Source organism: Hypanus sabinus, chromosome 5 (assembly GCF_030144855.1).
Source record: "Hypanus sabinus isolate sHypSab1 chromosome 5, sHypSab1.hap1, whole genome shotgun sequence".
Classification (NCBI taxonomy): domain Eukaryota; kingdom Metazoa; phylum Chordata; class Chondrichthyes; order Myliobatiformes; family Dasyatidae; genus Hypanus; species Hypanus sabinus.
The window spans coordinates 173,361,200-173,386,778 of record NC_082710.1 but is presented as its reverse complement, the minus strand read 5'-3'; the positions used below and the strand labels follow the sequence as shown (position 1 = coordinate 173,386,778).

Genomic DNA, 25,579 nt, shown 5'->3' with positions numbered 1-25,579 from the left:
ACAGAGAGGGCAGATACTAAGGTTCAAGCCTGTATCGAGGTAAATTTGAGATCAAGAGTCTATTTGATCACATTGGAGAACTGTTCAACGGTCTTATATTAGTGAAGTAGAAGCTGTCCTTGATCCTGCTGTTATGTGCTTTCAGGCTTTTGTATGTACAGTCTGATGGGATATGGGAGAGGAGGGAATGTCCAAGACGGGTGGAGTCTTTGTTAATGTTGGCAGCTTTTCCTGAGTCCATGTACGAGAGGCTGGTTTCCATGATGTTCTAGGTGCTTCCACAACCCTCTGTGGTTTCAGGCAGATCAAGCTGTTTGATAGGATGTTTTCTATGTCTGCTTAAGTTTATATTAACTTGCTGTATGTTAGTCATGTGCTGTGCTGCTGTCACAGGAAGCTAGTTCTCAGGGTTTTTAAATCCTGGGCAAGTACACACGTGACACTAAACTTGTCAACTTCTCTCATGCTCAGCAGCCATGGAAGAAGGGGGTTGCCATGGTAGTGAAGTGGTTAGTACAACACCATTATAACCCACAGCAATGGAGTTCCGAGTCCAATTTTGACTCTGTTTGTGGTCCTTCTTGAGTGCGTGGGTTTCCTCTGGGTGCTCCTGTTTCCTCCATGGTCCAAAGATATATTGGCTCGTAGATTAATTGGTCATTGTGTAAATTGCCCCATGATTAGGCCAGGGTTAGTTCAGTAGGCTATTGGGTGAAGTGGCCTATTTGCTGGAAGGCCTGTTCTGCACTGTATCTTTAAAGAAAACTTGAATCTCACGTAATCTGTGGTGTTTATTTATTTATTGAGATACAGCGCGGACTAGGCTCCTCCTTCTCAACAAACTTGGGTTGTTTTCTCTGAAGTGGTGGAGGGTGAGGGGAAACCTGATGAAAGTTTGTAAAATTGTGAAAGCCATAGAGAGGAAACTCTGTGTACTTGGCTCTTAGAACTTGCTTAGAGGAGGCATGTGCAGGTTTGCTGAGGTTGAATTTACAAGGGCAAGGTGTGTGCTTGTAATCTCCTGTGTACTAGAAAGATTTATTTCTCACATGTACATTGAAAGATACAGCGAAATGTATTGTTTTGTATCAATGACCAGCACAGTCCAGGATCGAGATTCTTTGAAAAACTTGGACTCTCAATTTCAAACACTTCAGCAGACTACAACCCGAATTGAAAGTGAGCATGATCTATTCAAGCAAACTATTAAAGATCAAGGAATGAAGATATCTTTGATGGAAAAGAAAATCAATGAAATTACCTCGGAACTATCTAATATGAAGAAAAGAATGGTTGATTTAGATAGTAGAGGGCGTCAGCGGAATCTGCGTATTCTGGGACTGCCTGAAGCTGGTGATCTGTTAAAATTCTTTTCAGATATGCTGTACTCACTTTTCAATGAGAGTCTTAAAGCTAGCCCCTTAATTGACAGAGCTCACAGAATTTCATTTTCTCGGCATTCATCCGAATTATGTCCTCGAGCAGTTGTACTTTCTTTGCATCATTACAAGACTAAAGAAGCTATTCTTCGAGAAGCCAGAAATAAGTGGATATTATACTTTAATTCGGCACAGATTTGTATAGTTGAAGATTATCCTCCCGAGATTTTTGCCGAAAGAAAGAAATATCGAGAAGTTATGAGTGAAATGTATAAATTAGATTTAAATCCCTCTCTTCACTTTCCAGCAAAGCTGATCATTTTCCCTGAAAACTCTCAATCATTGAGAATCTACTCTCCTCAGGAGGGATGGGAGTATATTAAATACCTTAAAGTTAAGCCTACTGAATAAAATATTAAAGTTACTCCAATTACTCAATAGGCAATTTTGAAGTATTTGCTGTATGAGTTATTTATGGAGCTTCTGAGTTAAGTACATTCTATACCTTTTCATTCTTTGGTATGGGACGTGGCTGATGTAATTTTTTTTACCTTATTAATAATTAGTACATATATAACTGTCTTGTAGAGAACTTTTATAGTATTGTACTTTAATGGTCTGTGTAGGACCTGTTGTGTATTAATCTTATTTCTTTCATTTGTTTCAATACTTATAGTTTTAGGTCTGTTTTATATATATATATATATATACTCATTTACTTTTCTTCTTCTTCTTCTTCTTCTTTGAGAAAGAATACTAATTGTAATATTATTCGCTTGGATTTATTCCTTTTTCTGAATGTGTTTAAGCTACTTTAGCTGATTCTAAGATGGCTGTTGTTGATTATGTTTTTATTAATGTTAGACATAACATTATAGTAGCTGAATTCTGTTTGTGCATTTTATTATGACTATCTTCCGTGGGATTTTTGTTTTATTTTAATATACGGAGCTGCAAGATGGAGAACAGGGTCAAAGGTTTTTAGTTAGCATGGGACCAGCCTATTGGTTCCTTCCTTTCTATCTATTGGGTGGGGGGAGGGGTCTATTAGAGTAGGTTCTTTTCTTGATTGGGCAGTTCTTTTGATGGATTTCTCTTTCGTAAATGCATCACTCCTTCTGGTTGTACCCGCGCCTTTTGATTTAATATGTACTTGTGTAACATTTCTTTTATATAATATTAAATTCAATTTTAAACATGGATGTTAATAAAATCAATATAATATCTTGGAATTGGAACAGTGTCAATCACTCCATTAAGTGTAAAAAGATTTTTAAGAAATTAAAAACACTTAATGCTGATATTATTTTTGCGCAAGAAAATCATACATGAAAATAGGATGAGGATAGGTTTTTCTGCTTCTGGAAAGGACCTCTATTTCACTTGCTATCGGATTGTAAAACAAGAGGCGTTTCTATATTTCTCAGTCCCAAAATCCCTTTTGTACACTTTAATACAACTACTGATTCGATTGGAAGATAATTAATTGTTACTGGTTTATTATGCAAGCAAAAGATAGCTCTGGTGTGTGTATACGCACCTAATGTAGGTAATTCTGATTTTTTAAAGAAACTTTTTTCAGAGTTACCAAATCTCAATGAATATAAGCTGATCATGGGTGGTGACTTTAACTGTTGCTTAAATCCGGCGATTGACAGGTCATCAACCAATCGGTCACTTCCTAATAAAGCGGCAGCTTGTATTAACTCTTTTTTATTAGAATATGGCCTTGTCGATATTTGGAGATATAAACACCCCAATAATAAAGATTTCTCTTTTTTCTCATACGTTCATCACAAGTATTCTCGAATTGATTACTTTTTTTTAGATACACGTCTGTTAAACTCCGCTGTTGAATGTACTTATGACATCATTGCGCTGTCAGATCACGCGCCTTTAAAGTTAACCCTTAAGCTTTCAGATAGATTTTTGAAAATCTCACAGTGGAGATTGAACCCCGTATTGTTACAGGATCCGGCTTTTGTTAATTTTATTAAGGAGCAAATTTCTATATTTTTTGAATTTAATACAACTAAAGGAATGTCAAATCTGGTTATATGGGACACGTTGAAATCTTTTCTTAGGGGACAGATATTCAGCAGCCTTGAGAAAGAAAACTAAAGCGGATTTGTCAGTGCTTATTAATAAAATTAAACAGATAGATAAAGTGTATTCAGTTAAATCTACTGAAGACCTTTATAAAGAAAGGGTCGAACTTCAATCACAGTATGATTTGCTTCTGACCTTTCCCATTGAACAGCAAATTTTTAAATCTAAAAGTTTATTTTATATACATGAGGAAAAATCTGCTAAACTTTTAGCGGGTCAGTTAAAGGCTGGGATGGTCGGAAGACAGATTTTAAAAATTCGCTGACCAGATAGAACAGAAACTTTAGATCCTTATGAAATTAATAAGATATTTATGGACTTTTATTCTAATCTTTATAAATCTGAATTCTCTGATAGCACTATTATTATGAATAGATTTTTGCAAAGGTTAAACATACCTCAAATTTCGATTCCAGATGTTGATATGTTAGATGCACCTATTAAACAAGAGGAGATAGCCAAGGCTATATCCTCTATGCAATTAGGTAAAGCTCCGGAACCTGATGGTTATACGGTACAATTTTACAAGACTTTTCATGAAATGCTTATACCACATCTTCATCAAACGTTTACCGATTCTACTTCCTCTGGGAACCTTCCTAAAACTTTTTATGAGGCACTAATTTTGTTGATTCCAAAAAAAGGAAAAGACCCACTGGAATGTGTATCCTATAGACCTATTTCTTTATTCAATGTAGATTTTAAAATTTTCTCTAAGATTCTAGCAAATAGGCTTGAGAATATCTTGCCTAATGTTATCTCAAATGATCAAACAGGATTTATAAAAAATAAGTACTCACATTTTAATATTCAAAGATTGTTAAATATCATTTATTCCCCTTCAGGCAAAGAATCTGAATGTATTGTATCTTTGGACACAGAGAAAACCTTTGATAGGGTGGAGTGGCCTTATCTATTTCATGTTTTGAATAAGTTTAATTTTGGTCCAGGATTTATTTCCCGGATTAAATTGATCTATCATGACCTGGTAGCTGCGGTTCTATCTAATAATCAAAAGTCTCCCTATTCTAGATTATATAGAGGTACCCGTCAGGGTTGTCCCCTCAGTCCTTTATTATTTAATTTGGCTTTAGAACCACTTGCTATTACTCTTAGGGATTCTAATTCTGTGCAGGGTGTTAGGAGAGGGGATAAATTACATAAGGATTTGTTATATGCAGATGATTTATTAGTTTACATTTCAAATCCTAGGAAATCTATTCCTTTTATGTTATCTATATTTATGGAATTTGGTATTTTTTCTGGATATAAACTTAATTTACATAAAAGTGAATTATTTCCTATTAATAATTATTCTGATTATTATGATCGAATACCTTTTAATATTGTCAAAAACCATTTTACTTACCTTGGTATCAAAATTACAAAAAATTTTAAAGACCTATATAGGTATAATTTCTTCCCTTTAGTTGAATATACTCAACAGGCGCTTTCTAAATGGTCACCTATGTCGAGGTCATTGATAGGTCGAATAAATGCTATAAAAATGGTTATTCTACTGAAATGTTTATATATATTTCAAGCAGTTCCATCTTTTGTTCCAAAAACATTTTTTGATAAAATAGATTCTCTGATTTTGTCTTATGTTTGGAATAATAAAAGCTCTAGAGTGAATAAACTCTTATTGCAAAAATCAAAAAAAGATGGAGGACTGGCTTTACCAAACTTTAATTTTATTATTGGGCAATTAATATTTGTTATATTACTTTTTGGATTTATGATATAGACGACCAAGATTGCCCTTCATGGTTACAGCTGGAGGAAAATTCAGTAATGGGGTTTTCGTTAGCTTCTTTATTAGGAGCTCCTCTTCCGTTTTCGCTCTCCAGAATAGGTAGACAAGCTCTCAACCCTATTGTTAAACATACTTTAAAAAATTGGTTTCAATTTCATAGATTTTTTGAATTAAATGATTTTCTACTTTCTAGTAATATTTATTCTAATTTCTTTTTTAAACCATCAACTTTGGATAAGGCTTTCTTAATATAGAAAATTAAGGGAATAAAAACTTTTTAAGATTTGTTTTTACAAGACTGTTTAATGTCTTTTTCACAGTTAATGGATAAATATGATATCCCCAATATACATTTTTTCAGATATTTACAGGTTAGGAATTTTTTACGTGATTTTTTACCGAATTACCCCTCGGCCTGCTCTTTAAATTTGGCTTGTGCTATTTTTCAGTTTAAACCTTTTCAAAAACGATTAATAGCTATCATTTATAAACAGTTAATGAATGCTCGCATGCCGCCTAATGATAGGGTTCAACGCACCTGAGAAGTAGAACTTCAACATTCACTTTTAGATAATCAATGGAGTAAAATTTATTATTTAGTCAATAATTCAGCTATCTGCACACGCCATATTTTAATTCAGTTTAAGATAGTACACAGGGCCCATATGTCCAAAGGTAAATTGGGGCATATTTTTCCTAATATAAGCCCTATTTGTGACAGATGTAATACAGAAGTGGCTTCTCTAACTCATATGTTTTGGTCATGTGTAAGTTTAAGCAATTTTTGGAATATTCTTTCTTTCTTTTTAAATCTTTTTATTAATTTTTAAGCAAACATAAATGAAACATGAATACAAAGAGTTTGAGAGTACATAGTTTATAGTTTAAGTAGACATTCACATATATAATAATCAATATATATAACCTCCCAAACTCATAGTATTTATGAACAAAAGAAATAAAAAGAAAAAAAACCCAAAAAAAGAAAAGGAAAAAAACACTAACCAACATGGGCCATTGCATAATGTCAAATATATACAGTAGTGCCAATAACTCCGAACCTCCATCCAAATAATTAAGGATAATAAAAGTGAGGTTTAGGAAAAGACAATTTAACTCATATGAAAATGTTGAATAAATAGTCTCCAAGTTTCTTCAAATTTAACTGAAGGATCAAAAACAACACTTCTGATTTTTTCTAAGCTCAAACAAGAGATAGTTTGAGAAAACCACTGAAACATAGTTGGAGGATTAATTTCTTTCCACTTCAATAAAATAGCTCTTCTAGCCATTAATGTAACAAATGCAATCATTCGTTGAGATGAGGAGGATAAGTGACTATTATCCACCATTGGTAAACCGAAAATTGCAGTAATAGGATGCGGTTGGAAATTGATATTAAGAACTATTGAAATAATGCAGAAAATATCTTTCCAGTAATTTTGCAAACAAGGGCAAGACCAAAACATATGGGTCAATGAAGCAACATCAGAATGACATCTGTCACAGGTTGGATTAACATAAGAATAAAATCGAGCAAGTTTATCCTTAGACATATGAGCTCTATGTTCAACCTTAAATTGTATTAGGACATGTTTAGCACAAATAGAAGACGAATTGACTAATAGTAAAATTTTCTCCCACTGCTCAGTGGATATAAGACAATGAAGTTCTTTTTCCCATTCCTTCTTAATTTTTTCTGATACTTCTGGCTTTATTTTCATGATCATATTATAAATGACAGCTACTAAACCCTTTTGACAAGGATTCAGAGCTAAAATTCTTTTCGTAATGTCCAATGGACATAGTTTCGGAAAAGACTGTAACGCATTATACAAAAAATTTCTAGCTTGCAAATATCTAAAAAAAATGGGTTTTAGGTAAATTATATTTATTAGATAGCTGTTCAAAGGACATAAAGCTATCATCCAAAAACAAATCACGAAAACATGTTATACCTTTTGTTTTACATAAAAGAAAAGCTTGATCCATAAAAGAGGGCCAAAAAAATAGTTAGATATTATAGGGCTTGATAAAATGAACTTATTCAAACCAAAAAATTTACGTAATTGAAACCAAATTCGCAATGTATATTTGACTATAGGATTAGTTATTTGTTTATTCAATTTAGATAAAGAAAAAGGAAATGAAAATCCTAAAATTGAGAACAATGAAGTCTTGTACAGATTTACATTCCAAATTTACCCATTGTGGGCAAGCAGCTATAGTTGATTCTTGTGTCCAAAATATTAAATATCGTATATTAACTGGTGTTTGGAATATTATCTGAAGTTATAGATGTGGATGTTCAACCTAATCCAATTTTTGGGATTATTCCAGAGGAAACAAGCAAAGTGTCTGCTTCCGCCCAACATGTGATAGCTTTTTCAACTTTACTGGCTAGGAGAGCTATTTTGCTACACTGGAGAGAATCTAACCCACCTACTGTTTTCAATTGGCTCTCCTCCATTACGTCATGTCTAAGCTTGGAGAAAATTAGAAGCTGGACATTTGATACATCCTTTAATTTTGAACAAGTCTAGTGACCGTTTAGTCAATATTTTTACACGATTTAATAAATTTTTATTTATTTATTTTTCTTCATTCTCTTTGGGGAAAATCCTTATCCATGAAGGTTCGGAGATGACTGGAAGGATGTTTCTTTTCTCTCTTTTTTAAAAATTTTATCCTCAGTTGGACTGCCCAATCTTTCTTTTTCTTCCTTCCTTTTTTTCTTTCTTTTTTTTGTCTCAAGTTAGTTAGTATGGTTTTTTTCTTTTATCAATATTATTTCCAATCTTTTTTTTATGATTGCTATGAGGTTGTAGTTTTTTTTGACCATTGTATTGTTACGAACCCCGTAACTGGGTCACTTACCAGCAAAGATAGAGAGGTCCGTTGAAGTCTGATGGTACTATTTTTAACAGTATTTATTGATAAAAATATACAAAAATAATATCAATGCAACCATACAGATAACATATGTCGTCAATACTAAATCTAAAATCGCGGGTATAGTAATAATCAATAAGAAGTAACTCTATTGTTGTCTAGGGGATAATGTATTGTCCGATGGAAATATAAAAGTCACTCAAGTTCATTCAAGCTACAGGCTGCAGCCTTTGGTTGGAGTCCAGAGAGAGTTTAAAACTTGCCCATTCCTTTTATGATGTCAATCCTTCGAGAGTCGTTGGGGCTGATTTCTCCTTTGTTTTAGCTAAAGCCGTTCTTCTGTGGTAAGGCCCACCAATTCCGAGGCAAATAAAAAGCATGTACGTGGGCTTTCCACCGGCTTTCGCTGTTACGCTGTTACAGGATTTCTAGCGTTTATTCTGGTGCGTCTAAAGGGGCCGTTCCCCAGACCCTCTTTTATCCCCACTCACGGGGTCTCAGATGTCACTCAGGGTGGAATGATGCCATCCCCCAACCAGCCCACGTTGCCTGAGGGCTTCCACAATGCACAATACTCAATACATAGTTCCGTCTCCAAGAGACAAAGGCCGCTTCCCATTGCTTTGTATCCCTGAGAGCCAGGACATTTCAAACCCCTCTGTGGAATCTGCATGTCTTTCTCTCATTTCCTGGGTCACTTGACCCGAATCAATAGTGATGCTGTGATTCTCAAAAAGGAGGGGGCCCCTCAGAGTTGGGCACAGGCATAACAGTATATATAATAGCATAATATTTTATATATATACTTTCTGTTTTTATTTTTGCTGTTTATGTCCTTTATATTATCTGTTTGCTAAACTCCTCTTCTGATTTGTATATTTTTTATTTGAAAATCAATAAAAAGATTGAAAAATGAGATGAATAGAATTTATGAAAAACTACACATAAAGAAAGACTGACAAACAATCAATGAGCAAAAGAAGACAAACTGTGCAAATATAAATAATATTGAAAATATAATTTGTAAAAAGTCCATAAAAGTGAGTGAGAATACTTACACAACGCTGGAAGAACTGGGCATCTGCAGTTGTATTTTTGTGTTTTCATAAAAGTGAGTGTGTAGGTTGTGGAATTAGTTCAGAGTTGTGGTGAGTGAAGTTCTCCATGCGTTCAAGAGCCAGATGATTGTAGGTAATAATTGTTCCTGAACATGGAGGTGTGAGACCAAAGGCACATGCACCTCCTGCCTGATGGTAGTGGCAAGAAGAGGGCAAGATCTGGATGGAGTTGATCTTTTGTGATGGATCCTGCTTTCTTGTGGCAGCACTCCATGTAACTGTGCTCAATAGTGGGGAGGGCTCTGCTGTGATGGACTGGTGTTTCTGGTAACCATACCAGGCTGTGATACAACAGTGTAGGATACTCTTCCCTGCACATCTATAGAAGTTTGTCAAAGGTTCTATCCACCTATCACCCAGCAGCTTTTGCTTCACCCCCTGTCCAACCACCTTTTTATAAATCTCTCTTTCTTTGCAGTCCCGATGAAGGGTTGATTTCCATCATGGATGCTGCCTTACACACTGAGTTCCTCCAGCATTTTGTGTTGCTCCAGTCATCTGCCCCTGTGCCTATTCACACGTAGAATAAGACCATTTATTTCCCTCATCAAACTTATCATCTTGCCTTTTCCCTTTGATACCCTTATTGATCAAGAATCTTTCAAACTCTATTTAAAATATACACTATTACTTGACTTCCTCAGGCATCTGTGGCAATGAATTCCACAGATTCACCACACTTTAGCTAAAGAAATCCTTCAATCTCAGTTAGGGGGCAGTGCAGTTCTCTGTTGATGTGGAGGAGCTTGTTGAGTAGTGATTTTAGAATAGAAATTACTATGACGTGCGCTGCAGTGATATAACTTAGAATTGTACTATGTACATGGAAGAAAAATATTTTCAGCACTTCTACCCCGGAGCTGGTTCAGAAAAGGGCGAGCCAAGGGAACAATGCTGCCAGATCTAAATTGTGTTATCATAATTAAAGACATACAAGCAGTTCAGGTGCTGGGATTCCGACTGTCATATCAACATAGGGTCTACAACTTGCCAATTAGAGTCATATAGTCATATAGCACAGAAAAAGGCCTTTCGGCCCAAGTGGTCCATGCTGACCATGATGCCCAAACGAGCTAGTTCTATTTGGCAAAATTCCTTTAAATTTTCCCTGTCTGTGTACCTGCCCAGCAAGTACATGTATACAAGTCTGAGACTGCTGGAGCAATTGTACTGAACGTAGTCAAAAGATTGGGAAATGGGGCATGAAAAGGATGGTTAAAAGTTGCCCATGACATCACAGACAACGGTCTATCATAGAGCTCATGAGGAGGCCCTACTCTTTATTTCTTACCTATTTCGGTTTGACTTCCCATTGCCATTCTGACATATCAGTCCATGCAACGAGGAGGCAAACTCAGGTTGGAGGAGCTCAGATTCAGTTTGTGTACTTTTCAGCCAGATGGCATGAGCATCAGTTTCTCCAACTTCTAGTAATTTCTATCGCTTCTCTTTATTTCTGTTCCTCATTCTAGTTTCCCCTTCCACCCCCTCTCTTCTCCACACCTGCCCATCACCTTCCTCCGGAACCCCTCCTTCTTCCCTTCCTTCCATGGTGCTCTGGCCTCTCCTATTATTGACAGTCTTTGTGTGTAGTTTTCCACTGATTCTATTCAATTTCTTTGTTCTACTGCAAATGAGAATGAATCTCAGGGTTGTATCAGTGCTTTAATAATAAATTTAAACTATATTCCTTCTTCTTCAGCAATTTATCTCGTTCATCTATCCTCTCCCAGCTTTTTACTTCACTCCACCCTCCCCTACCCACCCACCTTCCCCTTCACCTGGTTCCACCTATCACTTGGCAGGCTGTACTCCTCCTCCCCCCTCCCTCTTAATTTGGTTTCTGCCACCATTCCAGTCCTCATGAAGAGTCTCAGCTAAAACATCTTCTCCATTCTTTATTCTTCTCCATAGATGCTGCCTGAAATGCTGAGCTCCTCCAGCATTTGGTGTATGGTGCTCAAGATCTCCAGCATCTGTAGAATTGTTTGTGTTTCTCTATTTCTCATGCCACCTTGCTAGAACATAGAATAAAGAATATTACAGCATAAGAACAGGCTCCTTGGCACCCAAACCAATTAAATTAGTTATCAAATGTCCAACTCTTCTGCCCACACAATGTCCATCCATTTTCTTCACATTCATGTGCTTTACTAAGCATCTCTTAAAAGTCCCTGATGCATCTGCCTCTACCACCACCCCAGGCAGCACATTCCAGGTACCCATCACTCTCTTTGTACTAAACCTGCCCCCCCATCTCTGAAATTAACCCCTCTGGTTGCTGCCAGTGCCGTGCACAGTGAGGACAGGAATAGGATGATTTGGTAGATGAATGTGTGGCTGAGGAACTGGTGCAGGGGGCAGTCTTTCAGATTTATGGATCACTGGGATCTCTGCTGGGAAAGGTATGACCTAAACAAAAAAGACAGGATACGTTGGGGACCAACATGCTTGTGGGCAGGTTTGCTTGAGCTGTTGGGGATGGTTTAAACTAATTAAGGGGGATAGGAACTGGAGTGTTAATGCTGAGGATGAGGTAGTTGGCTTACACAGGAAGTGTGTAATGAGATTGCTAATAAGAAGAGGACAATGATAGGGCAAAATTGCAGTTAGTAAGATGGGTTTCAGTGTAAAACATTGAAAACGATGAGAAATACAAGATGGAAGGTCTTATATTTGAATATAAGCAATTTATGGAATAAGGCAGATGATCTTGCAGCACCATTAGAGATTGGCAGGTATGACATTGTGGCTTTAGCTTCTCCCTCTCATATTGCAGGGTGAATTCTAACATAGAGTATTAAGTTCACTATTTCCTAAGGGTTCCTTTACCTTAAGCTCCCCAATCATGTCTGATTTGTTACACAACACATGGAATCATAGCTGAAAGATGATTTTGGATAGGAGGTTAATATCCAAGGGTACACAACCAATCAAAAGGATCAGCAAGTAGGCAGAGGAGGAGTGGCTCTGCTGAAATGAAATCAACTCATTAGAAAGAGGTAATATAGAATTGGAAGATGTAGAATCCTTGTGGATAGAGTTAAGAAATTGCAAAAGTAAAATGACCCTGATGGGAGTTACATACAGGCCTATCAACGATAGCCAGAATATGGACTACAAATTACAGAAGATAGCAAAAGGTAATGTTAGGTTAGTTATGGGGGATTTCAATATGAAGCTAGATTGGGAAAATCATGTTGATGCTGGATCCCAAGAGAGAGAAATTGTGGAATGTCCCTGAGATGGCTTTTTGGAGCAGCCTAGTGGAGCAACCACTAGGGGATCACCAATTTTAGATTGTGTGTTGTGTAACGAATCAGATATGACTGGGGAAGTTTAAGGTAAAGGAACCCTTAGGAAATAGTGATCCTAATAGTCTATGTTAGAACTCAACCTGCAATATGAGAGGGAGAAGCTAGTCAGATGTATCAATATTGAAGTGGAGTAAAAGGATTTACTGAGACATTAGAGAGCAGCTGTCCAAAGTTGACTGGGAAAGTGCACTGGCATGGATGAAGCCAGAACAGCAATGCTGGAGTTTCTAGGAGCAATTCAGAAGGCACAGGATAGATAGATCCCAAGGAAGAGGAAGTGTTCTATAGGAAGGATGATACAACTGTGGCTGAAAAGGGGAGGGAAAGCCAACATTTGGAGAAAGAAGTTGGAGGATCAGAACGGGAGTACGCAGGCATGTGATGTCAGGCAGTGAAGCGGGGAAGATTTAAAAAGGACACAGCCTTACACAGCGAGCCGGGAGTAGAGTGCAGTCTTAAGGGCTTGGGATCAACGGGCTTAGGTAGAAACGGGTGAGGCTCGGTAGGTTTAGGTTTCAGATTTTCCTGTTATTGGAGGAAGGGGGAAGTATGAGTGTGAGGGCAGCTTGTTGCTCTCGGTGTCGGATGTGGGAGATCCTGGAGTCTCCGAGCCTCCCGGGCAGAGAATTCAAAGTTCTGAGATCCAATGAGACTTGGGAGTCCTCGTGTAGGATACCCTTAAGATTAACCTCCAGGTTGAGTCAGTGGTGAAGAAGGCGAATGCAATGTTGGCATTCATTTCTAGAGTATAGGAGCAGGGATGTGATGTTGAGGCTCTATAAGGCACTGGTAAGACCTCACTTGGAATACTGCGTGCAGTTTTGGGCTCCTTATTTAAAACAGGATGTGCTGACATTGGAGAGGGTTCAGAGAAGATTCACTAGAATGCGAGGATTAACACATGAGGAACGTTTGACCGCTCTTGGACTGTACTCCTTGGAGTTTAGAAGAATGGGGAGGACCTCATAGAAACATTTCGAATGTTGAAAGGCATGGACAGAGTGGATGTGGCAAAGGTGTTTCCCATGGTGGGGGAGTCTAGTACGAGAGGACGTGACTTGAGGATTGCAGGGCGCCCATTCAGAACAGAGATGCAAAAAATTTTTTTTAGCCAGTGGGTGGTGAATCTGTGGAATTTGTTGCCACGGGCAGCAGTGGAGGTCAAGTCATTGGGTGTATTTAAGGCAGAGATTGATAGGTATCTGAGTAGTCAGGGCCTCAAAGGTTATGGTGAGAAGGTGGGGGAATGGGACTAAAGGGGAGATTGGATCAGCTCATGATGATGATGAAAACAAAACATAAAAGCAAGCGAGAAGGCATAGAATAGAGCAAAAATTGGTAGGCAGTTAACGGTTTGCGAAAATTTTCAAAATAAATGGAAGGCAACTAAAATAACACAAGGGGGTTAAATCATTGGGTAAAGTGGAGCTTGATAGGGTCTTGATCAATAAAGGCATCTAAGATTATGGGTTGAAGATAAGAGAATGGGGTTGAAAGGGAAAATAAATCAGGCATGATTGAAACTCTGAAAGGCATAACTGATGGGCCAAATGGTCTAATTCTGTTCCTATGTGACTAATAATCTTATTAAAGCGATTTTATGTGGGATCTACAAAATTACAGGGAGAACTTTGATAAGCTAGCCAGCAATATCAAAGAGGATACCAAAAGTCTTTTCAGATATGTAGAGTGAAAGAGAGGCAAGAGTAGATATCGGACTGCTGGAAAATGACGCTGGACAGATAGTAACTGGAGACAAAGAAATTAGATTAGATTAGATTCAACTTTGCTGTCAATGTGCTGAGTACAGATACAAAGCCAATGAAATGTAATTAACATCTAACCAGAAATGCAAAAGAATAGTGTTATTTACTGTTACGTACCCCATAACCGGATGTCTTACCAGCAAAGATAGAAGTGTCCGTTGGAGTCTGGTGGGACTATTTTCAAAACAGTGTTTATTAGTAAAAATATACGAATCAATATCAACAATGCAAATATACAGATAATACACGTTAGCAATACTAAACCTAAAAGTGTGGGTATAATAATAATTAATAATAAACAAGCTCTATCGTTGTCTAGGGGATAATGAATTATCATGGGAAAGTATAAAGTTCAATTCAGTTCATGTAGGCTGAGGTAGTTGTTGGTTCTTTTGTTGTAACCGTTGGAGGGAGAGAGAGAGAGAGAGAGAGCGAGCAAACAGTAACAGCTATTGTCTTGCAAACCTTCCTTTACGTTCTTGATCCGTCGATGCGTTGTTGTGGTCATTCAGGTATGACCACTCTGTCCTTTAGCTAGACCGTTCTTCTGTGGTGGACTCGTCACCCAGGCAAGGGTGGACACACACACACAAGCCCCCACCAGCCTCGCTATAAACACTGTGAGTTAAAACTGACCGATCCTTTGTTCGTCCCCGATGCCCCACACCTTCTCGCGGGTTCCAACACTTAAGCAGTGTTCACTAGTGTGTCTCCTGGTGCGTCTGAGGGGTGTCTCCCCAGACCTCACTTTTATCCCTACTCACGGGGTCTCAGGGGTCAATCAGTTTTGAATGGCTTAGTCCATCAAACCAGCCCACTCCGGCTGTCCACTGAGGAATTTTAATGAACAGAATAGTACCAAGTAAACAGCCCTCTCCGGAGCCGTGAGTCTTACAGGAGTCATAATATGGTCTCTCTCCCCCGGTGTTATCAGCAGCAGATGTTCCAGTTCCAGTATGTTTTTGTTCCATCTCTTTCTCTCTCATTAACATGTGGAAACAGTAACGGTTTGTAATTCTCCCAGGGGAGGGGGACATGGGCAACTCTGCACCCTTCTGCCCATCAGAGCTGTTCATCCTTCGTAACATTACAAAATAACTGCGAATAAAAAGTAAGTGCTACAGCATACAGATATGAAAGTACTGAGACAGTACAATATGGGGGCAGTACTGCTTAGCGCTGTGATGTGAGGTTCAGCAGGGTCACAACCTCAGGGAAGAAGCTCTTCCTGAGCCTGTTGGTGCAGGAGCGGAGGCTCCTGTAGCGCCTACCGGATGGGAAAAGGGTAAAAAGTCCATGGTTAGGGTGAGATGCATCCTTGATAATGCTTTTCACCCTGCCCAGGCAGCATTTATGGTAGATGTTCTCAATGGTGGGCAATTGGGTGCCGATAATCCACTGGGCAGTTTTCACCACCCGCTGGAGTGCTTTGCGGTCCGATATGGGACAATTGCCAAACCACACTGAGTTAGAGTTGGTGAGTATGCTCTCAATGGTACAGTGATAAAAATCCATCAGTATCCTGGGACAGAGGTGAACTTTCTTGATGCTCCGCAGGAAATAAAGACGCTGTAGATCAGGATGGAGGAGTTCAGGGATCAGGTGAGGTCATCGGAACTGTGGACACCAAGGAACTTCAAGCTCGATACACGCTCCGCTACAGCTCCGTTGATGTAGATGGGGACGCGAGTGTGGCTCCTAGCATGCCTGAAGTCCACAATAATCTCATCGGCCTTCTGAGTATTAAGGGCCAGGTTGTTGTCGGCACACCACACGGCCAGGTGCTGGACCTCGTCCCTGTAGGCCGTCTCATCATCCCCTCAGATCAGGCCAATCACCGTGGTGTTGTCTGCGAACTTGATTATGGAGTTAGAACCATGTACAGGAATGTAGTCATCGGTGAAAAGGGAGTACAGAAGAGGGCTCAGCACACAGACTTGAGGCATGACGGTATTCAGGGTGAGAATGGAGGAGAGGTTGTCTAACTTAACAGATTAGGGTCTGTTAGTCAGAAAGTTCAAGGTGCAATTGCAGAGGGATGAGCTGATACCAAGCTGGCGAAGTTTGGCGATCAGCTTGGAGGGATCACAGTATTGGATGCCGAACTAGAGTCAATGAACAGCATTCTGACATAAGAGTTGGGGCTGTCCAGGTGGGTCAGGGCAGAGTGAAGTGCCGTGGAGATGGCGTCCTCTATTGACCTGTCAGTGTGATAGACAAATGATGGGGGTCCAGGGTAGTGGGCAGACAGGATTTCAGATGTGATAGAACCAGTCTCTCAAAGCACTTTGCAATGGTGGGGGTGAGTGTAACTGGGCGGAAGTCATTCAGGCCCATGACAGTGGAATGCTTCAGCATTGGCACAATGGCGGTAATCTTGAAGCTTGAGGGGACAACTGCCTGGGCCAGGGACAGATTGAAAAAGTCCATGAACACCCTGGCCAACCACCCTACATGTCCCATTCCCATTCTGATATGCCTCCCCTACTGTCAAAATGAATCCAAACTCAGGTTGGAGGAACAACACCTTATGTACCGGCTGGGTAGCCTCCAACCTGATGGCATGAACATTGACTTCTCTAACTTCCGTTAATGCCCCTCCTCCCCTTCATACCCCATCCCTGACATATTTAGTTGTTTGCTCATACTCCCTTTTCTTCTGTTCCACATCCAACCTTAATTTTTCCAACTCAAACTGAACCACCCCAACAGCTGGTTTTCTTTTCAGGGAACAGATCCAATACCCCGGCCAAAAACACATCTTTATCCATATAATACTAGGCTATGGCCCTCTGTATCTCCTACTTTTTCATTGACGACTTCACCTCTGTGAGATTTAATCGTTTTGCAATATTCACCAAGACTGTCTTTGTGGCATCCTCTAGCGCCTTCAAAGTCAGGCTTTCTATAAATTTGTCTATATCCATCTTTGCTGGTTTCCCGTCTGGTTACCCATGCAACCAGATCAAATAATGGACTTATAGCCTGATTCACTGGCCCCCCAATTTGGTAATCAAATCTCGAGACGAGGCCCCAATTTGTTACGTACCCCGTAACCTGGTGTCTTACCAGCAAAGATAGAAGTATCCGTTGGAGTCTGGTACTATTTTCAAAACAGTGTTTATTAGTAAAATATACAAATCAATATCAGCAATGCAAATATACAGATAATACATGTTAGCAATACTAAACCTAAAAGTGTGGGTATAATAATAATCAATAATAAACAAGCTCTATTGTTGTCTAGGGGATAATGAATTATCATGGGAAAGTATAAAGTTCAGTTCAGTTCATGTAGGCTGAGGTAGTTGTTGGTTCTTTTGTTGTAACTGTTGGAGGGGGAGAGACCCCGTAAGTAGGGATAAAAGTGAGGTCTGGGGAGACACCCCTCAGACACACCAGGAGACACACGAGTGTTGAGTGTTGGAACCCACGAGAAGGTTTGGGGCATCGGGGACCAAACAAAGGATCGGTCAGTTTAACTCAGTGTTTATAGTAGGGCTGGGGGGGGGGCTTGTGTGTGTCCACCCTTGCCTGGGTGATGAGTCCACCACAGAAGAACGGTCTAGGTGAAGGACAGAGGGGTCATAACTGAATGGCCACAACACATCGACGGATCAAGAACGTAAAGGAAGGTTTGACTGACTGTAGCTGTCACGGTTCGCTCTCTCTCTCTCTCTCGCTCTCTCCCTCTCTCTCTCTCTCTCGCTCTCTCTCTCTCTCTCGCTCTCTCTCTCCCTCTCTCTCTCTCTTGCTCTCTCTCTCTCTCTCTCTCTCTCTCTCTCTCCAACGATTAAAACACAAGAACCAACAACTACCTCAGCACGTATCAACTGAACTGAACTTTATATTCACATATGACAATTCATTATCCCCTAGACATCAATAGAGCTTGTTTATTATTGATTATTATTATACCCACACTTTTAGGTTTAGTATTGCTCATGTGTATTATCTGTATATTTGCATTGTTGATATTGATTTGTATATTTTACTAATAAACACTGTTTGAAAATAGTCCCACCAGACTCCAACGGATTCTTCTATCTTTGCTGGTCAGACACCCAGTTATGGGGTACGTAACACAGGAAACAAAGAAAAATTGTGAAACTTGTGAAAATGCCCGTCCTCCCCTTCTTACCTCATCCCTGACATATTTAGTTGTTTGCCTGTTCTCCATCTCCCTCTGGTGCTTCCCCCCCCCTTTCTTTCTCCTGAGGCCTCCCATCCCATGATCCTTTCCCTTCTCCAGCTCTGTATCACTTTCGCCAATCACCTTTCCAGCTCTTAGCCTCATCCCACCCCCTCCGGTCTTCTCCTATCATTTCACATTTCCCCCTTCCCCCACTACTTTCAAATCTCTTACTATCTTTCCTTTTAGTTAGTCCTGATGAAGGGTCTCAGCCCGAAACGTCGACAGTGCTTCTCCTGGCCTGCTGTGTTCCACCAGCATTTTGTGTGTGTTGTTTCAATTTCCAGCATCTGCAGATTTCCTTGTGTTTACCCTACACAGACTCTGAGCACACGGCCAGGTATTCCATCCGGACCAGCTGCCTTCTGTATATTCACCCTGCTCAGGGTGGCACAAACTTCAGAGGTGGAAAGTGAGAGAGGCAGTTCACCAGGTGGGATATCCACTTTGAGGGTGACCTCCTTGTTTCCGCGGACAAAGTGAGCGTAGAAGTAATTGAGCTCATCAGAGAAAGAAGCAGGTGGTTTGAAGTCTGTAATAATCTGTATGCCATGCCACATGCAACGGGGCTCTGAGGAGTTAAAATGCTCCTCGATCCTCTGCTTGTATGTGTGTTTAGCCTGAGCCATTCCCTCCTCAGGTTGGTCCTGGTTGAGCTGTAAGTCTCCCGGTCTCCAGACCTGAAGGCTGAATCACTGGCTTTGAGCAGAAGGAGAACCTCTCTGTTCATCCATGGTTCCTGATTTATTTGTTTTCGTGATGTCACTCTATCTACACACTTGTTGATGTGCTCAAGGACAGAATTGGTATATAAGTCAATGTTAATCTGAGAGTCTGTGGTGGCATGGGCAGCAAATGCACTCCAATCTGTGTGCTGGGAATGCTGCAGAAGAACAGAGTCAGCACCCTCCAGCCAGATCTAATGGAAGCTCAATCTTCACAGTAGCAGATACTAGTAGTATACCAGAAGTTTGAGTGTGTCAAGGGGCGGAAGTGAGTGCAGTTGTTATTATTCTTCTATGGAGAAGGTGCTTGGGAAATTGAAAGGTCTGAAGTTAGATAAGTAATTTGGACTTGATAGACTACACCAGAGGGTTCTAAAAGAAGTAGCTGAAGAAGAGGCATTGATATTGATCTTCAAGAGTCACTAGATTCTGGAATGGTTCCGGATGATGGAAAATTTCAAATGTCAAGAAGGGAGGAAGGCAGAAAAAAGGAAATTATCGACCAGTTAGCCTGAGCTCAGTGGTTGGGAAGATTGTTAAGGATGTTGTTTTGGGGTACTTGAAAGCACATGACAAATAGGCCAAGGGAAAATCTTGCCTGACAAATCTGTTGGAATTCTTTGAAGAAATAACAAGCAGGATAGACAAAGGAGAATCGGTGGATGGTGTACTTGGATTTTCAGAAGCCCTGTTGACAAGGTGCCACACATGAGGCTGCTAAACAAGACAAAAGCACAAGGTATTACAGTGTAACTCTCGGTTCATTAGTGGCTTAATCTAGAGGATGACAGCCCCCGGCCTGGCCAACCTTAAGAAATTTGGGTGGATGCTGTGCGATGTGTCCCCTGTTACAAACTAGTACCACGGAATAACAAACAGCACACAATATGTGATTAAACGATTGAGCTTTATAATTCTTAATTATAATGACTATATGGTTAGTAAAGAAACAAAAAAAGGAAAGGGCCCGTTCTCATGAAACAGTCTAACACACAAACATTGGAGCTCACTAATAAGGCTGTTTGTCCACCATCGACCTCCTCCGATCATCGCTGATCTTCAGACCCTCACTCCAAGTCCACTCCATGAGGCAGCCTAACTGATCTCTCCATTCGCATCTTCTCTCCTCATCTCTCCCTGGCAAAAGACTGCAAAATTCCTCTCCCAGACACACAAGAAAGAACAACATCCTGCTCATTGGTTAACATGCCCCATTATCTCTAGTCATAGCCCAAACATTACCGTAGCAGTGGAACATTACAGAGAGGCCATTACATTAGCAGTGAAACCTTAGAGCGAGTTACAACAGGAAAGATACTAGCATGCATAGAACATTTGCTAATTGGCAGGAAGTAAAGAGTGGGAATAAAGGGAGACTTTTTAGATTGGCTGCCAGTGACTAATGGTGTCTCACAGGGGTCTGTGTTGGGACGGTTTCTTTTTTACATTGTATGTCAATGATTAGTTTGATGAAATCAATGGCTCTGTGGTTAATTTGTAAACTTTTGTGTATGATTTGAAGATAAATGGAGGGGAAAATAGTATTGAGGAAGTTGAAATGCTGCAGAAGGACTTGGACAGATTAGGAGAACGGGCAAGGAGGTGACAGATAGAATACAGTGTCAGGAAGTATATGGTCATGCACTTTGGTAAAAAGAATAAAAGTAGACTATTTTCTAAACATGGAAAAATTCAAAAATCTGAAGTGCAAAGGGACTTGGCAGTCTTTGTGTAGGATTCCCTAAAAGTTAATTTGCTGACCCTGTTCCAATCTTATTTGTTTTTCCGGTTTTGATTATATATATGTTGAGAGGATCGGAGTTGGGGACACTGATGATTCTTTATAGTATCTATAAAAAGACAAACAGCCCATTTTTTTCCTTTATTAGTTAGTGGTTAGTTTGTTAGATTAGTTTTTCTTAGGGCAATAATTTTTTTTTTCTCTTTTTCTCTTTTCTGTTTTTTTCAACATGATTACCTAGTTTTTTTGTTTCGTTTATATGATATTTGTATCATTCATGATTTGGAAAGACTTAACTATATTGTACTTATTGCTTGTGTATCCTTTTATGTTCATTTTAATCTTGTAATCCCAATAACTTATCATGTTGATATTAATAAAAAGATTGAAAAAGAAAGAAAGAAAGAATTTGCAGTTTGAATCAGCGGTGAGGAAGACAAATGCAATGCTAGCATTCATTTTGAGAGGACTAGATGTAATGTTGATGTTGTATAAAGCACTGGTGAGGCCTCCCTTGGAGTATTGTGAGCAGTTTTTGTCCCCTTATTTAAGAAAGGATGTGCTGACATTGGAAAAGGTTCAAAGGAAGTTCACAAGAGTGATTCTGGGAATGAACAGCTTTTCATATGAGCAGCGATTGAGGCTCTGGGCCTGTACTTGCTGAAATTTAGAAGAATGGTGTGTGTGGGGGTGTAATCTCATTAAAACTATTGAATGTTGAAAGGCCTAGATGGAGTATGATGCACTCACTCTGAGACGTAAAGGCGAGATATCGGCTTTTATTGACTGGAAGAAGGAACCAGCAGTGAGTGACCATCATACTACATCCTGGAGACTGAGAGGCCGGGCTCAGGCCTCGATCGCCTTTATACAGGGGTCTGTGGGAGGAGCCACAGGAGCAGTCAGCAGGGGGCGTGTCCAGACAGGCACATAGTTCACCACAGAGTAGATGTGAAGAAGATGTTTACTTTGGAGGGGGAGTTTAGGACCAGAGGGAACAGCCTCAAATTATAGGGATGTCCATTTAGAACAAAAATGAGAAGGACTTTCTTTAGCCAGAGAGTGGTGAATCTGTGGAATTCATTGCCACAGACAGCTGCGGAGGCCAGGTCACTGCGTGCATTTAAGGCAGATTTTAGGTTCTTGATTAGTCAGGGCATGAAAGGCTATGGGGTGAAGGCAGGAGCCTGGGCTTGAGAGGGAAATTGACCAGCTATGGTGAAATGATGTTGCTTATATGATGGGTCAAATGGCCTAATTCTGCTTCTATTTCTTTGGTCTATCAAATCTCCCCTCAGTGAAAACAACTCAAGTTTGTCCAACCTCTCGTTAGTACGCATACCCTCCTGGAAAAACTCTTCTGCGCCCACTTCAAAGCCTCGACATCCTTCCTGATGGGGCAACCAGAACTGTATGCAATACTCCAGATGCAGCCTAACCAGAGTTCTTTAAGCTGCAACAAAATTTCTTGACTTTTGAAGTCAATACCTCAACTAATGAAGGCAAGCATGCAACGTGCCTTCTTAACCACCCCCTAAACATGTGTAGCCACTTTCGGGGAGCTATGAACTTGAACCCCAAGATCTCTCTGTTAATCAACACTGTCAAGGGTTGCTTTACTTTCTTGTTCTTGAGATTATTATCACTGCTCTGCATTAATTCATCTTTTTTGAATACTGATATAAATCACGGCTTACTTTTAACAACATTACCAAAACTAGGGAAATACAAGCATTTCCTACTCAACCTTGTCTCCTCTCTTTTCTACATACAGGTACCTGTCTGGAGTGTTTCAGATGTGCAATCTCATTGAACAAGTGTATATCTGATAAGGTTAATTGCACCCAAGCTAATGAGAAATGCTTCCTTCAGGTTGGGAAAGCCGGTAAGTGAGAACCAATTTGCGTTACACAGTTTGGGTCATGTTGTTCTCGTGAAAGATTTTCCAGACAGGAAGTGCTTAATTCAGCAGCAACATTGGAGAGAAGACACATTTAGGAATTCATTGGCTTATGTTATTGTAATGTTATGGATTCAGCAACAATAAATATATAAGTGAGGTGGGGTTTTTTTTATAACAAATAAACATTTATTAAACACTGAAAAACAAACCCCCAAAAGTAAGCAAACAACTAACGCAACCAGAAATCAGCTGCTGTGCGGCAGCTTAAACAGTTCTTAAAGCAATGTTGCAAAAAAAGTTCTTCAAAGTAGTACTGCAAAAGTTCAAAATGCTTACAGTCCATTAAAGGAGAGACTTTTTAGATGATTTAAATTCTCTTTCACGTTGTTTTGTTGCGGTTCCCAGTCGAACTATACTTTTCCCGGAGAATTTACGAAGATGAATGTGAAATGGCTTAAAGGCACTGACCTTTCCTTGACAAAACTGTACCCAACCCTTTCTGCTATTATTTGCAGGGGTTACCACGGGGACGGCCAACGAATTCCTTCCAAATGAGGATCAAACAAGGTCGAACCTGTTTCACTGTCGAAATTGACTTTCCTTGATCCTTTAACTCCTGAACTCCGATCTTTACTCTCCACCGATTTTTAACTGGCAGTATTATAAAGAAACTGCCGGCAATGACCTTTTAAACTTTAGGCATTAAATAAAACTCCACCTTTCAACCAAACTGCATCATAATATTGGACCACACAGTGGCATGGAATCAAAATGGCAAATCCAGCCACGAACTGCCCCTCCTCACAGGGAGGGGTCCTCTTTTTATTCCCTGAAAAAAAACCTGTCACATGACCTCTACTGGCGGGAAAATGACGTCACTCCACCATCACAAGACCACTACCTTAGGTCCAGCATATCTTCAACACCACTGTCACGTGACAAGTACCAGATACCCACGGGTACGTAACAATAGAAACAGGACATTTCAGGTTCTCAGTTCAAAACATCAACTGTTTCTTCCTCTCCATAGATGCTGCCTGACCTGCTGAGTTTCTCCAGCAAGTTATGCATGTTGCTCAAAATTTCATTTCATGGATTCATATATTTATACAGTACTACAATACAGAAACTGGCCCTTTGGCTGATATAGTTCATGGCGATATGTTATTCTATCTAGTGCCATCAACATGCATGATTCCATGATTTCATCAACTAATTGATTTCAAGGTCTGTAAACACAGGAAAAAAAAGTGCAGCAATTCCTGGGTGCAGCAATTGCACGTTCAGGATTGCAGTGCTAGGGATGAAAAGAGCTGTCGTTAGATACATTATAGGGCACAGTCAGCACTCAAGGTTAAGTGCACCTAGTAAAAGTCTATAAATACTTTAATAGGAGCTATTTGGTTTTCCAGGTCAGGTTTCTCCGATTAACCACATCCATATTATCCCTCCCATCGATGAGGCGAGTTTTAAGGTCGTGCTGAAATGGCTGATATGAGAGGACATAGTTTTAAGGTGCTTGGAAGTAGGTACAGAGGAGGTCAGGTGTAAGTTTTTTATGCAGAGTGGTGAGTGTGTGGAATAGGCTGCTGGCGAAGGTGGATACAATAGGGTCTTTTAAGACACTTCTGGAAAGGTACATAGAGCTTAGAAAAATAGAAGGCAATGGGTAATCCGAGGTAATTTCTAAAGTAAGTACATGTTCAACACAGCATTGTGGGCCGTATGGCCTGTATTGTGCTGTAGGATTTCTTTGTTTCCATGAAATACCCCACATCATTTAGTAGTAGAAATCTTAACCACGGCAATACATAAGAAAGGATCTGCTGGCACCGGAGAAGGTCCAGAGGAGGTTCATGAGAATGATCCCAGGAATGAAAGTGTTAACATCTGAGGAGTGTTTGAATGCTCTGGGCCTGTACTTGCTGGAGTTTTGAAGAATGGGAGGTTGCGGGGGGGGGGGGGGGATCTCAATGAAACCCACAGGATATCAAAAAGCCTAGAAAGAGTGAACATACAGACGAAGTTTCCAGCAGCGGGAGAGTCTTGGACCAGATGACATGGCCTCAAATTAGGATATCCCTTTAGAAAATAGATGAGAAATTTCTTTAGCCAGAGGGTAGTTAATGTGCTGAGTTCATTACCACCAATAGCTGTGGAGGCTAAATCTTTGTGTATATTTAAAGTGGAGGTTGATAAGAGTCCTGATCAGCAGTAAAGGCATCGAAGGTTTTGTGGAGGAGACATGAGAACAGGGTTGAAAGGGAAAATCAATCAGCCATGATTGAATATCAGAGAACTTGGGCCAAGTGGCCTACTTCTGCTCCTATTCTATGCCTTATGATCTTGTTAAAGTGATTTTATGTAGGATCAACAAAATTACAGGGGGAAGTTGATCAGCTGAGAAAGTAGGCCATGAAATGGCAAATGGAGTTTATTTTGGACAGGTTCCACTTTAGAAAGCTAAACCCAGGTAGGACCTTCACAGTGAACAGCAGAGCCCTGGGGAGTGTTGTAGAACGGCTGGCCCTCAGAGTACAAGTATACAGTTCACTGAATGTCAAATCACAGATAGGCAGGGTGGTGAAAAGGATTTTGTCATGCTGGCCTTCATTAGTCAGGGCACTGAGGATAAAAGTTAGGAGGTCAAGGTAGGTTTGTACAGGTGAGTATTGCATTCA

At 39.9% G+C, this 25,579-nt stretch overlaps 1 protein-coding gene across 1 annotated transcript in view; it reads left to right on the top strand.

Annotated features, from left to right (window-relative positions):
* The window catches only part of LOC132394826 (prostate stem cell antigen-like), a 30,065-nt gene that overhangs the window by 857 nt on the left and 3,629 nt on the right, over positions 1–25,579 (top strand). Inside the window, exon 2 of the mRNA XM_059971229.1 lies at positions 22,770–22,880. Within this exon, the coding sequence (XP_059827212.1) occupies positions 22,770–22,880 (111 nt within the window). The remainder of the gene's footprint in view (positions 1–22,769; positions 22,881–25,579) is intronic.